At 40.0% G+C, this 18182-nt stretch overlaps 1 protein-coding gene across 1 annotated transcript; it reads right to left on the reverse strand.

The window, feature by feature from the left end:
• Positions 1–444: 444 nt before the first annotated feature.
• Positions 445–6370, reverse strand: LOC124556010. The gene is made up of 18 exons (XM_047130050.1): positions 6351–6370; positions 6258–6276; positions 5954–6174; positions 5368–5589; positions 5012–5233; positions 4607–4687; positions 4245–4442; positions 3859–4080; positions 3489–3686; positions 3119–3316; positions 2749–2946; positions 2387–2584; positions 2046–2243; positions 1684–1881; positions 1298–1519; positions 957–1154; positions 571–792; positions 445–523 (listed from the first exon to the last, which is right to left on the reverse strand). The coding sequence occupies exons 1-18, from the start codon at positions 6368–6370 to the stop codon at positions 445–447; spliced, it is 3114 nt and encodes a 1037-aa protein (XP_046986006.1).
• Between the last annotated feature and the right edge of the window lie 11812 nt (positions 6371–18182).

An 18182-nucleotide genomic window follows, 5' to 3' on the forward strand; every position in this document is an offset into this window, starting at 1 on the left:
GGTAGCACTTACCAAAAAAGGGAATACAGGTCTTTTTTGATTTTCATTGCTGCACAAAATTATATAACCCTACCACAAAGGAGCATTTTTTATATGAAATAGCTGAAGCACAACTCATTGGAGCCACTATTCAGCAAGAATGTCGATAACTACTACTGCCACTAGGAGTTATTTTTGTGATAACCAGACACATAACTTGCTACCATATGGGTACACTACTATGATTCATGAAGACACTCTGACAACTTTCATATTTTCTAACTGTGGTGGACATGCAAATACGACAATAACTATAACAGATGGCATTACCACACAGAAATTAATCACTTTTGTTCTAATTGTAATTTATATATTTCTTCTTATTTCTGCACAAATAATATTATTGGAAAGACTTACCCAGTATTTGGTGCATGTCCCATACCATAAACAGACCTAACATAAAATCTAAGGTGTTGCATCCAGTAATTTTAATACACTCACTGGACGATTTCCAGACGAATGAACTCGTATTTTGGTATTGCATCTTGCACACAATTAGGGAGGAGCTTATGTTTGGTTGTGCTGCCTTACCCTGTACTGGATCCATACTCGTGGGTAGAACTAATTGTAGCTGCATCCTCTATTGAGCCACCATCATGTGATGTACTGCTGCTCTTGCACACAGATGATAGCGTATACTTGGCTTTCCGTGGGATGGGGAGTGGCCCTAGCTGTGGAGGCAATGAGGGGGCCACCTGGAATAGGGGTATAGGTTGCCTAACACCAGCTAGCCAAGGCCCTGCTTGCTCCTCCCTGCAACAGCACAAACACATCCATGCCACTCTGCCACTTAAATAAGTGTCACATCCAGTAATTTTAAGACACTCTCTGCACAATTTCCACAAATGAATTTCTGTTGTGATATTTCATCTTGCACAAAATTAGGAAGGTGCTTCTGTTTGGTTGTGGATCCATACCCTGTACTAGATCCATGCTCATGGCTAGAACCAATTCTAGCTGCACCCTCTGTTGCGCTGTTGCACACAGGTGATATCATATACATGACTTTCAGTGGGATAGGGCACTGCCCTAGCTGTGGAGGCAATGAGGGGGCCAACTTGGATGGGGGTACAAGTTGCCTAACACCAGCTGGCCACAGCCCTACTTGCTCCTCCCTGCAACAGCACAAACACATCCAAGCCGCTCTGCAGCTCTGTTAGTTAAATAAGTGGCACATTTTCAAGAAATGGGCTTGTGTTGTGATATTGCATCTTGCACAAAATTAGGAAGGAGCTTCTGTTTGGTTGTCGTGCCTTACCCTGTACTGGATCCATGCTCGTGGGTAGAACGAATTGTAGCTGCACCCTCTGTTGAGCCACCATCACGTGATGTCCTGCTGCTGTTGCACACAGGTGATACCATATACATAGCTTTCTGCAGGTTGGGGAGAGGCCCTCGCTGTGGAGGCAGTGAGGGGGCCAACTGGAATGAGGGTACAGGTTGCCTAACACCAGCTGGCCGCAGCCCTGCTTGCTCCTCCCTGCAACAGCACAAACACATCCATGCCTCTCTGCCACTTAAATAAGTGTCACATCCAGTAATTTTAAAACACTCTCTGCACAATTTCCACAAATGAGTTTCTGTTGTGATATTTCATCTTGCACAAAATTAGGAAGGTCCTTCTGCTTGGTTGTGGTACCGTACCCTGTATTGGATCCATGCTCGTGGGTAGAACCAATTGTAGCTGCACCCTCTGTTGTGCTGTTGCACACAGGTGTTAGCATATACATGACTTTCCGTGGGATAGGGCACTGCCCTAGGTGTGGAGGCAGTGAGGAGGCCAACTGGGGTGAGTGTACAGGTTGCCTAACACCAGCTGGCCACAGCCCTGCTTGCTCCTCCCTGCAACAGCACAAACACATCCATGCCTCTCTGCCACTTAAATAAGTGTCACATCCAGTAATTTTAAAACACTCTCTGCACAATTTCCACAAATGAGTTTCTGTTGTGATATTCCATCTTGCACAAAATTAGGAGGGTGCTTCTGCTTGGTTGTGGTACCTTACCCTGTATTGGATCCATGCTTGTGGGTAGAACCAATTGTAGCTGCACCCTCTGTTGCGCTGTTGCACACAGAGGATACCATATACATGACTTTCCGTGGGATGCGGCACCGCCCTAGCTGTGAAGGTAGTGAGGGGGCAAACGTGGATGGGGGTACAGGTTGCCTACTACCAGCTGGCCACAGCCCTACTTGCTCCTCCCTGCAACAGCACAAACACATCCATGCCGCTCTGCAGCTCTGTTAGTTAAATAAGTGGCACATTTTCAAGAAATGAGCTTGTGTTGTGATATTGCATCTTGCACAAAATTAGGAAGGAGCTTCTGTTTGGTTGTGGTGCCTTACCCTGTACTGGATCCATGCTCGTGGGTAGAACCAATTGTAGCTGCACCCTCTGTTGTGCTGTTGCACACAGGTGTTACCATATACATGACTTTCCGTGGGATAGGGCACTGCCCTAGGTGTGGAGGCAGTGAGGATGCCAACTGGGGTGAGTGTACAGGTTGCCTAACACCAGCTGGCCACAGCCCTGCTTGCTCCTCCCTGCAACAGCACAAACACATCCATGCCTCTCTGCCACTTAAATAAGTGTCACATCCAGTAATTTTAAAACACTCTCTGCACAATTTCCACAAATGAGTTTCTGTTGTGATATTCCATCTTGCACAAAATTAGGAGGGTGCTTCTGCTTGGTTGTGGTACCTTACCCTGTATTGGATCCATGCTCGTGGGTAGAACCAATTGTAGCTGCACCCTCTGTTGCGCTGTTGCACACAGAGGATACCATATACATGACTTTCTGTGGGATGGGGCACCGCCCTAGCTGTGAAGGTAGTGAGGGGGCAAACGTGGATGGGGGTACAGGTTGCCTAATACCAGCTGGCCACAGCCCTACTTGCTCCTCCCTGCAACAGCACAAACACATCCATGCCGCTCTGCAGCTCTGCCTCTTAAATAAGTGTCACATCCAGTAATTTTAATACACACTCTGCACAGTTTATACAAATGAGTTTCAGTTGTGATATTTCATCTTGCACAAAATTAGGAAGGCGCTTCTGCTTGGTTGTCGTGCTTTACCCTGTACTGGATCCATGCTCATGGGTAGAACCAATTGTAGCTGCACCCTCTGTTGCACTGTTGCACACAGATGATACCGTATACATGACATTCCGCGGGATTGGGTGCCGCCCTAGCTGTGGAGGCCGTGAGGGGGCCAACTTGGATGGGGCTACATGTTGCCTAACACCAGCTGGCCACAGCCCTGCTTGCTCCTCCCTGCAACAGCTCAAACACATCCATGCCACTCTGCAGCTCTGCCACTTCAATAAGTGTCACATCCAGTAATTTTAATATACTCCTTGCACAATTTCTACAAATGAGTTTGTGTTGTGATATTGCATCCTGCACAAAATCGGGAAGGAGCATCTGTTTGGTTCTTGTGCCTTACCCTGTATTGGATCCATGGTAGTGGGTAGAACCAATTATAGCTGCACCCTCTGTTGAACTATTGCACACAGCTGATACCATATACATGGCTTTCCGCCGGACGGGGAGACGCCCTAGATGTTTAGGTAGTGAGGGGGCTAACTGGGATGGGGGTACTGGTTGCCTAACACCAGCTCGCCACAGCCCTCCTTGCACCTCCCTGCAACAGCACAAACACATCCATGCTGCTCTGCAGCTCTCCCACCTAAGTAAGTGTCACATCCAGTAATTTTAATACACTCTCTGCACAATTTCCACAACTGAGTTTCTGTTGTGATATTGCATCTTGCACAAAATTAGGAAGGCGCTTCTGCTTGGTTGTGGTGCCTTACCCTGTACTGGATCGATGCTCATGGGTAGAACCAATTGTAACTGCACCCTCTGTTGAGCCACCATCATGTGATGTCCTGCTGCTGTTGCACACAGGTGATACCGTATACATAGCTTTCTGCAGGATGGGGGGAGGCCCTCGCTGTGGAGGCAGTGAGGGGGCCAACTGGGATGAGGTTACAGGTTGCCTAACACCAGCTGGCCACAGCCCTGCTTGCTCCTCCCTGCAACAGCACAAACACATCCATGCCACTCTGCCACTTAAATAAGTGTCACATCCAGTAATTTTAATACACTCTCTGCACAATTTCCACAAATGAGTTTCTGTTGTGATATTTCATCTTGCACAAAATTAGGAAGGTGCTTCTGCTTGGTTGTGGTGCCTTACCCTGTACTGGATCCATGCTCGTGGGTAGAACCAATTGTAGCTGCACCCTCTGTTGCGCTGTTGCACACAGGTGTTACCATATACATGACTTTCCGTGGGATAGGGCACTGCCCTGGCTGTGGATGCGGTGAGGGTGCCAACTGGGATGAGGGTGCAGGTTGCCTAACACCAACTGGCCACAGCCCTGCTTGCTCCTCCCTGCAACAGCACAAACACATCCATGCCACTCTGCCACTTAAATAAGTGTCGCATCCAGTGATTGTAATACATTCTCTCCACAATTTCCAAAAATGAGTTTGTGTTGTGATATTGCATCTTGCACAAAAAAAGGAAGGAGCTTCTGTTAGGTTGTAGTGCCTTACCCCATACATGATTTTGGCTGGTGGCTAGAACCAATTGTAACTGCACCCTTCTCTGAGCCAAATTCATGTGATGTACTGGTACTGTTTCATAGAAAAACTAGTTTATACATGGCATTTAGTGGGATGGTGAGAGGCCCCACCTGCAGAGGCTGTGAGAGGGTCAACTTGTGTGGTGATAGAGGCTGCCTAACGCCAGCTGGCCACAGCCCTCCTATCTCCTCCCTTCAATACTACAAACACATCTATGCCTCTTTACAGCTGTGCTCATTGTTTGAAGTTTTACGTGCAGTAATTTTAATACACTCTCGGTACAAGTTATGGAAGAATAAAATTGGCACTTTGTGTTTTGGAATTTCACCTTGCACAATATTATCAAGGAGCTTCTGTTTAGTTGCAGTGTCTTACCCTGTACAGGAGCTTTTCTGGTGGGGAGACCCAATTATAGCTGGAGACTTTTCTGATCCTTCTTCATATGACGAACTGGCTGTGTTATGTAGGGACACTGTAGTAGACGTGTCTTCTGATGCAGTGGGAACAGGTCCCAACCGCCTACCCAGTGAGAGGCCCAATGGGATTAGAGGTGGAGGCTGCTTAACAGTAGCATGCCGCAGCTCTGCTTGCACCTCCCTGCAACAGCAGAATCACATCTATGGCACTCAAAAGTCCTCAGCTTCAGTGTCCCATTCAGTAATTTTGATGTGTTTTGGTATTCCATCTCACATAAAATTAGCAAGGAATTCTGTTCAGTTGTGGTGCCTTACCTTGTACAGGATCTTTTCTTGTGGGGAGACCCAATTATAGCTGCAGACTTTTCTGACCCTTCTTCATATGATGACCTAACACTGTTATGTTGGGACACTGTAGTACATGTGACTCCTGATGCAGTGGGGATACGTCCCAACCGCTTACCCAGTGAGAGGCCCAACGGGATTAGAGGTGGAGGCTGCCTAACACCAGGCTGCCGCAACCCAGCTTGCTCCTCCCTGCAACAGAACAAACACATCTGTGCCATTTGGCAGCTCCAGACCTTAGTTAACGTGTCACATCCAATAATTATGATGTGTCTGTGTATTCCATCTTGCATGAAATAACCAAGGATTTCTGTTTGGATGTGATGCCTTACCTTGTACAGGAGCTTTGTTGGTGGATAGACCTCATTGTAGTTGGATGCTTTTCTGAGTCACCTTCATGTAATGTAAAGCTGCTGTTGCACACAGACACTGCAGTATACAAGGGTTTTGGTGCATTGGGGACAGGCAGTGTCAGCTAACACATTGTGCGGGCTGACTGAGATTTGGGTAGAGGCTAAAAATTATCAAGGTGTTCAGTTCAGTTGCGGTGCCCTACCTTGTACTGGAGCTTTGCTTGTGGGTAAATTGAATTGTAGCTGCATGTTTTTCTGAGCCATGTTCATGTGATGTAATGCTGCTGTTGAACAGGGACATCTCAGTATATGGGGCTTTAAGTGGGCTGGGGAAAGGCCCCAGTAGGAGAGGCAGTGAGGGGGCCAACTGGGAAGGGGACATAGGAGGTCTAACACCAGCTGGACACAGGCCTGCTACCTTCTCCTTGTGACAGCACAAATACATCTATGCTACTCTGCAGGTCTGGTCCTTTGGAGTGAATAATAAATCTCACTGAAATTATTTACCTGTCTAAATTTCCTTCTCCTACATAATTTCAGAAGAATGGAATTCAGTTTAATGCTAACTATGAAGGACAGTTATTAAATTTTTATCATCACCTCAAAAAATTAGTGTTCATAATTACTTTTCTGTTTATTTGCAGGTGCATGTTCACAGACTCAGTACACACTGAAAACCACACACTACAATAATCCCTATCACAGCACACTTCTTGAAGAGAGAAAACAAAATGGTATAGACCATAAATAAAGTGGAGCATCATGCAATGATTTGTTGATTTCTTTTGTACATTTGAACAGAAGAAACATGGCGCTCAATTTATATAGAGTTCACACAATCAAGGCAATAGTGGATAAATTGGAAATTAGTCAATGATCTGTTTTCAGTATCTTACACAATGAAATATTGAATATGAAAAATATTGCTACCTGTTGGTTCCACAGCTATTCACACCATAACAAAAAGCATGCCAAACTGAAACCACAGCAAAAATACTGCAGCTGTCATGGTCATCCAATTGCCATCTCTAGTCACCCAGTCACCTGGATAAGTGTATGGTATATCACTGTGACCATGAAACAAAGGTGTCTTGGTGTGGTACAAGCAGCAAACAGGTGAACTGTCAAATGAGCATATTACCAAAATCTCCTGTTGAGGTAGGGGGGCTGGCAAATGGAGAATCAGGGGAAGCAGTCTGAGTGTGTGTTTTTACACACACTGCTTCTTTGGGCTATCAAACATTGCCATGTACCGTCTTGACATGTCAGCCTGTGAGATTTTCCATGTCTTTGGATGAAGATATCATTGTGAGCATTTCCAGAAAGACTCGTTTTCAAGGTGAAATGTTTCCTGAACAGCCAAACACTGATTTATACAGAATATTCAGAGAATTTCAAACACAATCAAATTGCTGCAAATCATACATTGACTTGTTCTAAATAATCCAATTTACACTTACATTACACTAGTCACCAAATCTCAGTCATAAGTGGGGTGAGAGAAAAATGGAAATGTGCACTGTCACTGAAAATTATTGTATCTTTTAGATAGGAGTACATCATACTTCCTACATGTATGTGATTCATAAGTGATATAAATGATTGCATGAGACCTACAGTAGCTTTGCCATTATTTGCTTGTTCTTCATAGGCACTGTGTTGACTCCCAATGAAGTTTGGAAGATACCATTACACATACGTCATCTGCTCACCACTCCATGTGGTAGAATCTTTGGAAAGCTTGAAGTAGGTGAGACACGCACTGTAGTCTTAGTAACATCTGATGTTGTACAAAGGTTTCTGCATTTAATTTTCTGAAAAACTGGAAATGTTAATTTTGTGACAGTGCAAGGTTGACTCATCAACATAATTTATGTCTGTTGTTTGTGTAGGATGTAATCCCATGATTTCTGTTATCTTGGGCTATGCTGAAAAAAATGAAATGACACAAATTCGATATATTGGAGCTGGTTTTATAAATGAATTGCTCATTTCCCCATTTATTTATTGATTCATTCATTGTACTTTCTCAGTGTTGCTGATGCCATGTTTCTAGGATACACACTGTTGGGTGTGTAGTATATGGATCAACTAATATGAGCCTTCAGGAGGAGTTCACTAGCAAATTCAATGCCTGCGGCAAGTTCTTACTCTTTATTGACCTTGTTATGGCATGTGAGGAAGACTTCCTCTCTCCCAGAAGTGTTGCCCAAGGTTTTAACAGTAACTGTGGATGCACTCTGTGACACACTAAGCAGTGATTAGTTTGCACTTTGCCAAAGGGTAGCCTTGTAGGATTATGATTTTTTTCTCTAAACAATATGAATTGTATGCGTATTGACAACACATAAATGTATGCAATACAGATACATAAATGTATAGACAAACACATGTAATTTAATGCTTTTTATTTGTGCAGCATATTATATTCAATAATTGTAGAATGTCTCTTAACCGTAACAGTTAATAATTAGCATAATTGTCACCATAATCTATGTGCCAGTTCAGGCAATCTTTGAAGGTACCTGTAGATACAATTTTCTAGTAGGTTTTTAGGGTATTCCTGAATGAACGTGTTTTTCTCTTAAGTCTCTGATCACTTGTAAAAGTTTGTTGTAGTATGTAATTCCACTGTGTAAGAAACCATGTTGTATTTTTGCTTTGTTTTTCCTACTGAGAAATAAGCGGTCGATGGATTTGGTTCCATATTCATCCTTTAGTGTCCCTGGGAAGCAGCCTGTCATGAAAGAATCATTTATGATTTGCACTAAAGAGTTTTTCACACTGACTGTACAGTTCTTCTGTATGCACAGAGGCGCTTCATTTTTTAGACTGTGCTTAAAAGTGCATAGTTGTACTGTAGTGTTGGGTCACAGAATTATTGTATTTGGTGAGTTTTTGTTCAGACTGTGTTTTGTCAAATGTCTGTTGTGTGTAGCTTGGTACCTATGTTTCTGAAGTATTGAACTGCAATGTGTGCTCCATTCCTGGGATTATATATTGTGGTACCATGATACTTCAATGGTATGTTTCTTGTGTTTTCTTCTATTTGTCTCCTCTCTGGTGATTTCCAGACTGCATTGATTTTGTTTTCTGGTAATTTTTCGAGATAATTTTTTAATAATTACGCATCAAAATATTCAATCAATCGAAAACAAACTCTTAAACTCACAAGTAGATATAGAAAGCAGTGGTATAAGAATTACTGTTCTCTGTGTAACTGAGCATTGGTTAAAAAACAATGACATAACTTGTATAAACTTAGACAGTTATAAGTTAGTATGATACTTTTACAGAATTTTAAAAATGGTGGTAGCTGCATATTTGTTAGAGATTGCCTCTCCTGCCCTGTAACTGCAATTCCATTGGAAAGGTATGCAATTGAAAAACATTTTGAGTGTAGTGGTGTAAGTATTGAACTGCAAAATGCAACCCATGTAATAATGTCTTTAAACAGAGCTCCCAGTGGTGATTTCAGTGTGATAGGCTGCTAGCACAATTTTGGGAGAACAAGTTAGTTTTATGTGGAGACTTGAATATTGACTATCTGAATCAAAATATAAAACGGAACTAGAGAGCTTACTTATAATGTATGGTTTACATAACACAATACAAACTTATACCAGAATAGGTATGAACACTCAAACTGCCATTGATTACATAATTACAAATATTCAGTCTGGCAGATATCATTGCCTTATAGAAGACATGAATTTATCAGATCACCACTCACAGACAGTAATAATAAAAGAAGTAGGGAAATCAGATACACTCAGCTTTGTCCCATACAGAGATATGAGAAGTTCTAACACAACAGACCTAAAGATAGAACAACAAAATGGAAAGTGGCCAGAAATGTACTTAAGTAATAGTGTTAATGATAAATATAACAGTTTCCTAGATATCTATTTAAGAATCATTGAAGAATGTTTGCCAACCAAAACTAAACCAATAAAGAAAAAGAGAGGAAATCTGCCATGGCTAATAAAAGGTCTGTTAGTATCCTGTAAAAAGTTGAATATTATAGAGCCGATAAAAAGCTTTACAATAAAACTTATATAGCTGCAAAAAACTGTACAATGGAAATGTTATTACACAAGTTCCCAACAAAGTCAGAAACACTTGGAAGATAATAAACAGAGAAACAGCAAAGTCATCAGGAAATAACTATAAAAGCTTAAGCCTAAAATTCAATAATGTTGTAACAGAAGATCCAATAACCACTAGTAACACTTTCAACCAATATTTTACCAGCAGCTGCCAACAACTTACACAGGGTAACAATAGCGATTCTCTGCAAGTCCAAAAACTAGTTGAGAATAAACAAAAGTCACCCAGTAACTCATGTTACCTGTACCTGGCAACTGAACAAGAGATAAGAAAAGTAATAGAGAAACTAAAAAATAAAGTATCCACAGACATAAATGATTTGTCAAAAAAAATAATTGAAGCTGACTACTAGGAAAATTGCTAAACCCCTGTACCACTCAGTAAATTCATGTCTCAAAAGAGGAATTTTCCCAGATAGAATGAAGATTGCCAGAGCGCTACCACTATTCAAAAAACGTGATCACATGTACCCAAATAATTACACACCAGTTAGCCTCCTTGTCACTTTTTCGAAGATCATAGAAAGAATAATATTTGTGAGGTTAATGGCATTTTTTGATAAAAACTCTATCATAAATGGTAGACAGTTTGGGTTCCAGAAGGGAAAATCTACAGTGTCAGCTGCATTTCAACTTATTAATATAATCTCTGCAGGCCTAGATCAAGGTCAAATCCCAGTTGGTGTTTTTTGTGATTTATCTAAAGCTTTTGATCTTGTCAGTCACCACATATTAATAATGAAGCTACACCTCTATGGAATTAGAGGAAGTGCTCTTGATATCATAAAGTCATTCTGCAGAACAGAAAACAAGCAGTGGAAGTGTCAATCAAGTGGCTCTGAGCACTATGGGACTCAACTGCTGAGGTCATTAGTCCCCTAGAACTTAGAACTACTTAAACCTAACTAACCTAAGGACATCACAAACATCCATGCCCGAGGCAGGATTCGAACCTGCGACCGTAGCGGTCTTGCGGTTCCAGACTGCAGCGCCTTTAACCGCACGGCCACTTCGGCCGGCTAGTGTCAATCAAGGGAAACATCTATCAGAACTACAAGATATAAAACATGGGGTGCCATGCCACAAGGTACTATACTAGGACCCCTCCTTTTCTTAATATATGTAAATGATTTACCTTGCAACATAGACAGTGAATTGATACTCTTTGCAGATGACACAACAAGAATAACTGTGAGACCGAGTTTACAGGAGGCCACAAGTAAAAGTAATCAAACAGTTGAAATAATCACCCACTGGCTTGAAGTGAATAGGTTAATTCTCAATTATGAGAAAACTAATGCAGTCCTATTTAGGAACAACAAAAGAAAAACAAGTTAACCAACAAATTTGCAAGAGCTAGATGTAAGAGTAGTTGAAAGTGTTAAATTTCTAGGGATCACTGAGGACAGTTGGTTAAGATGTAAAGATCATATTTCCAATATAAGCAATAAAATTAGCAGTGCTGTTTTTGCTCTGAGATAAATTAAGCCACTAACGACTGAAGATGACGTGCGCATGGTGTATTTTTCATACTTCAATGCTATAATGAGCTATGGTTTAGAAATCTGGGGCCACTCAACTCAGCCAATTAAAATATTCAAATTACAAAAGAGAGCAATTAGAATAATGGGAAGCAAAAGATCAAGAGATAGTTGCAAGCTTCTTTTCCAAAAATATAAGATTCTAACATTCTACAGCTTGTATATATATAAAATTCTGCTCCTTGCTTGGGATCATAATGATAAATTCAACAAAAATGAAGATGTACACCACCACCACACCACAAACACCAAGAAATTAAGAATTCCATAGCAGAATACAACTCAATATGAGAGAAGCAGTGGTTACAGGGCAGTAAAGTTGTACAACTCTTTATCACCACACATCACTAATGACAAATCAAAGGAGAAGTTTAAACAGTCAATCAAACAACTGCTATTAGAAACCCCTTTATATTCAATCAGAGAAATTCTTTCAAATGAAAATAACTGAAGCAAACAGAAATAGTACACGAAAAGAAAAATGTACACAGGTACAGAGAAAAAGAAAAAGTAAAGTGTATTAACTTCTTAACAGCATTGTTTTATCCAAAGATTTTGTTTTTCTATAGTATTATTGCTGTTAAATTTTTTTTTATGAATGTAAACTAAACAGGGCCTAGAATATGTATGTGCTATGTGACTGTATTATACAGTATATATAAGATGATGGACCCATAGCACAAAATAATTGAAATTCAATGTTCTGTAATTTAGGTACATATATTATGTATGTCTCATAAAATCTGTTCAGTTTATAGTATCTAAAATTTTGTAATGATGTTTTTAATTTCCGGAAATTTTGTGGCTAAAATTTATTACTTATCTTCGCAAAACTACAGTTAGAATCAGTAAAAGTAATGTATTTTATTGGAAAACTGACAAATCAAATATGTACTTGGACTTACTCCATAAATGTACACCATAAGCTGTTAAATAAATAAATAGGTTTCTTTTTGTATGAATGGTATTGGTTACAAAATGCAGCATTGTTTTTGTTGTTTTTTATACTGCTAAGATGGTTGACGATTACAGCCTTCAATATCCCATTAGTTACCCAGTTATTTTTATTTTGTGTTTTAATAGCTCTTAGTACCTCTTCAAAACTGAATTTAAATATTGAAATGAACTTTGAAAATTGCCCATTCATGCTAATCTCCATGTACAAGTGTTTCCAAGTTTAAGTGTTCATCTTTCTGACAGATCTGACTCTTTTCGGCATAAAGAATACCATTATGTATGTGAGTATTTTAGTTTTGTTTTTTACACCTATGTTTAATTTTAAGATCTGATGCAAGTGATTTGAAAGTTCAGAGTTATCTACAATGACATCACATCTTAATTTCTCTATATCATTTACTTTACGTTCAATGATTGATGCAGAATGCTTGGTTATGCCTGTGACAGTGTCAATCAGTGGAGATAGTCCATAGCTGTACGTAATGTTAACTTCACCAAGAAGTTTAGTCCTATCTATGATGAAAGTGCAAACAAGAGTGAGACAATCATCTTTCCAAATAATGATAAATGTTTACTGTATTTGTAAGTAACTTAGATGTGCTAAAAAAATTATGCAATCCCATAAATATCCAAATTACTGACATTAGGTCACAGAAATATTTTTGGGAATCATATAGAAAAATCCAAGGTAATATCAGTGTTCTATGGTTCCCTAATTTAATAGAAAACATATAAAACTTCAAAAATATTTCATGCTCTCTTTTAGGTTTCACAGAGGTTTCAGACAGGATTTACCCTTCACGTGCTTCTTTATTGGAATATTCAATCATTGGTTGTGATGGTGTGTCCAAATAGGTGGGAAAGTTTCTTGGATCAACTGCTGCTGCCCATGTCAATGGAGCATCTACCACAGCTTTTAGTCCCAAAACCAGTAAGTAAGAATTAGCTTCTGACCAGTTGGTAATAATTACAAACTGCCACAATTTGTACTTTAGCACATGACAATGTCATTGAGCAACTAAGGCCAAGTCTTACTTGTCACACATTTCAGATCATGAACTCCAGCAGCATTGTAATAGTCACAAACATAATTTGTTTTGCTAATTAACATAAATTGTATGACCTTTCTCGTATCTGCTACTGTCTGCTGGCACCATACAAGGAACAGTTCACTGTGATGAGTACAGAATACATGTCCAAGGATGGGTGAAATGTAGTGAGAGACTGATAGAACCATCCCTTTCCTGGAGGATTTTTCCTGGCTTATGTATAACACAATGATATTGTCTCTCTTTCTCACTTGAATTACAATATCTCTTGCAGTGCCCTGAGCCACCATTGGTTGGCACTCATTGTAGTTTCTGGTGCCTCTTAGTTGATACCTCTGTGACAAAATTCACAAACGCACTAGATGTACAATACGTGATTAAAAGTATCTGGACATTCCCAAAAAGGTACGTTATTCATATTAGGTGCATTTTGCTGCCACCTACTGCCAAGTACTCCATATCAGCGACCTCAGTAGTCATTAGGCATTGTGAGAGAGCAGAATAGGGTGCTCCGCGGAACTCATGGACTTCAAACGTGGTCAGGTCTTTGGGTGTCACTTCTGCCATTTCTCTGTACAAGAGATTTCCACACTCCTAAACATCCCTAGTTCCACTGTTCCCAATGTAATGGTGAAGTGAAAACATGAAGGGACATGTACAGCACAAAAGCATACAGGCCAACCTTGTCTGTTGAGTGATAGAGACAGCTGATGGTTGAAGAGGGGCATAATGTGTAATAGGCAGTTATCTATCCAGACCATCACACAGGAATTCCAAACTGCATCACGATCTACTGCAAGTACTATGACAGTTTGGCGCGAAGTGAGAAAACTTGGATTTCATTGTGAAGCAGCTGCTCATAAGCCACACTTTGCACCGGTACAATACCAAACAACACCACACTTGGCGTAAGGGCGGTTGAACAGTGGAAAAACATTGCATGGAGTGATGAATCACGGTACACAATGTGGTGATCTGATGGCAGGGTGTGGGTATGGCGTACCCCCTGTGAACGTCATCCGCCAGTGCATGTAGTGCCAACAGTAAAATTTGGAGGCGGTGGTGTTATGGTGTGGCCGTGTTTTTCATGGAGGGGGCTTGCACCCCTTGTTGTTTTGCATGGCACTATCACAGCACATGTCAACACTGATGTTTTAAGCACCTTCTAGCTTCCCATTGTTGAAGAGCAATTTGGGGAGGGTAACTGCATCTTTCAACACAATTGAGCACCTGTTCATAATGCACGGCCTGTTGTGGAGTGGTTACATGACAATAACATCCTTGTAATGGGCTGACCTGAATTCTATAGAACAGCTTTGAAATGTTTTGGAATGCCAACTTTGTGCCAGGCCTCACTGACCAACATTGATACCCCTCCTTAGTGCAACACTCTGTGAAGAATTGGCTGGCATTCCCCAAGAAACCTTCCAGCACCTGACTGAAGGTATGTCTGTGAAAGTGCATCTGTCATCAAGGATAGGGGTCGGCTAACGCCATATTGAATTTCAGCGTTACCAATGGAGGGTGCCACAAACATGTTAGTCATTTTCGGTCAGGTGTCCGGATGCTTCTGATCACATAGTGTACATGGGGGTAATGTATCTAGCGTCATTACTGCATACAGAGGTCATCAGAAATCTTTGTCTCATAAACATAACACTGAAGGAGACACTTAACTCTCTGACAGAGGCAAGAGTCCATTGAAGAAGATTGCTACCATAAATAAAAGTCAGTTATCATGAAAGAAACTGTTGAACTTAGAAAACATTCAGAGAAAATTGTGTCAATGAAAACTATTTTAGGGCAACAGTCTCAGTAAAATGATTATTGTATTACTTTTGTGTCGGAGATTTCTTATACAGTGTGAATGCAAGGAAGAGTCTTCAGTGGGATAAGAAGCACAAACCATGCAGTACCTACCAGGGAAACACAGTATGCTATTAAACATGAATCTCTTCACAGTTCTGCCTGCAGCAGAATGTGCTTGATTTTGAAGAACGTCATCAAGACCAAACTAGCAGAGGTTTTGGAATGGCTTGAGGAATCGAATCATTTAACATGTTATGGCAAACAAACACACAGTCTAATGATGAAATACAAGATTAATAATTATCCTCAGTATTTGCAACATGCAGTCTTTCATTGTTAATGAGAGATTAATCTGTTGAAACAGAACATGCTGCAAGCAGAGTCCACAAGCTCCTACTATGTGGAAACCTGTATCATCCTTAACAAAAATGAAAAACTACTACAAAATATCAGGTGTAGACCATAAGACAATCAGTTGTAGACCAAAAGACAGACAGTGACATGAGCTTGGGAGTGTGCAAAAATTTTTCCAAGATAGTGCAAGATTCAAAACTTTGCTACTTTTAACATAATTGATTAAGTGATTGTGAGAATTATGCCCCATGAACTAAATTTGACAAAAAGTACACAAAACTTACTGTACCTTGAAAGATGGACATTTGGATATTTATTTCCTTAGTATTTTGAAGGCAGATTATTTTTGTACCTAAGCAGTAAATATATTTAAAAATATCTGATTATAGTACTAAGATGAATATATATGTGATATTATGATTCAACTACTATATCTGAAATTACATTCTCATATCATTAAATGTAGAACATCCAACACATTATGAACTAAAACTAGAAATATTCACAAAAATGATTTATTTTAACTTGCATAATGTTAGGTGGAATTGGAAAATTAAAAACCTGAAATAAGAAAAAAGTCAGAATGACAGAGAAAATCCTCTTGGATGACAACAGAAATGTCACTTTGATATCCATAAAAGTGGAGGAACAGGAAATAAACTCTTACAAAAGTTTATTCTGCTCTGTTATTGCTTGTAAGACTTTGTTTACTTACAAGACTTCACATCTGTTCACATTAATGGACTTACTGCATTACTTTCATAAGTCCTATTTTTTAGTGCTGGCTGGAATAACTGAATTTGAAGAAAATGTGTTTTGAACCTATATTTTTTTATTAAAATTGTAGCCTAGGGCGAGCCAGTATATGACTAGATGAATGTGGGAAACCTCCAAAAACCACTGTCAAATTGGCAGGTAGAATCAACTTTTAGCAACATAGGACAGCGCCAAGGTAATCCTTATCCTTCCTGTTTGTCACATTATTGTGCAGGATGCCAACTTGAATTTGTAATTCATAGCTGCATATGGGTCTGTATTTCACCAACAGACAGAAGGCCCCAATCCTGGAGAGCATATTTTGATGACCTTGGAATTTCACAATTTTCTCAACTAAAATTTTGTGGATGAAGTATCAATTTAAGCATACACAAGTTAGCGTAACTGTGTTCTTCTTACTGTACTACAATAGCTCTGTTTGTAAAAATGAATGGAGAAGCAGTAGACCATCATGGGTTTTATTTTCCCATAGATACATGGTAAACTACTATTGTGCACCAGATGACTAGATGGAGGGGTGTCATTACAGGAAATGCGAGTAGATGACAGGCACATATACTGCTGCCAAGCTTATGTGGTGAGAACTGGAGACAGAATCCATGCACCATGGTGTTAGAATAGCTCCTTTCTGCAACTAGCTCCTTTCTGCAACTCAGTGAGTGCTGAATGAGGAAATGACAGAAGAAGACTGAAGACATTATCCTGACAAATTACAGCTACCTCAAAGAATTGGTATGCTTATCTGTAAAAAGTGTGACAAATGAGAAAACCCAAAATACATAGTGATTATGTACCTGTTGTTGTGGTTGGCATTGTTAAATCTGCAGTTTGGGGGTGTTGCAGGCAATGACTGCTAGAAATCCAGTATGAATAAAAAATTGGTACCTATTTCCAGGAGGGTGCATGCCTATGGACATGGATAACAAATTTTTTTGTTAAGTAAGATAGAGGGAACTTGTGGATGATGGTGAAACATCACTAAAGTATGTAATGGATAAGGATTGAAAAACGACACAGATTATAAGTCCTCTTGAAACCTTGGCGTGACACAGGAACAGGTTTTATCTTACATGTTTCTGCTTGTATATTGGCGTTCGCCAGTAAGAAGAATTGTCCAAGTTACTTGGTACGGCCACTGGAGTGGATAATGCTGCTGTCACATCCTCTGTGTTCCCAAAACATAAACTCAACTATTAGGCACAGGTTTCCTATCCTACAGTGTCTTACTGATTGTACTTCAATAGGTGATAATGCCACAGAACATGTGAGGCTGTCAGATGATTTGTGTTGTGTTCCTTGCATATGAATTTCATAAAAACAATGTTTTTTCAAAAGTCTGCAACTGTGTCAGTAAGAATTTAAATAACAAAATATAGTGTGACTTAGTGGTACATTTTTCAAGTGCTGTAAATTACCATAACACATGAAAATGCGAAAAAATTCCTGATCTACATGATGATATGCATGATAAAATGTAGCTAGAGCACCGTTCTATTGTTTGAATCTCTTTGAGTGTTGGTGACTGCATTATTATCAGCCATCCATAAGGCTTGTTGGCTTTGGTAAATTAGGTACTGAGGATTGGCTACTCACAAAGGGAATAGTGTAGTGAGCTTCATGTGTCTGTGATGAGTGATATGAATATTAGCTTCAACATACTGGTATTAAAACCTCATTTATGTTTTTTTCCATCCCTTGGTCCAATGATCATGTTTTCTCTCTTATTTTTCCCTTGAATTAAGCAATCTCTGGAAGAATCCAGAGCTACCATATGTCTATGTATTTTGTGCTGATGTGTTGATCAACAGTCACCTAAAACTTTACACAAATGTTACT

This window comes from Schistocerca americana, chromosome X, assembly GCF_021461395.2.
Source record: "Schistocerca americana isolate TAMUIC-IGC-003095 chromosome X, iqSchAmer2.1, whole genome shotgun sequence".
Taxonomy (NCBI): domain Eukaryota; kingdom Metazoa; phylum Arthropoda; class Insecta; order Orthoptera; family Acrididae; genus Schistocerca; species Schistocerca americana.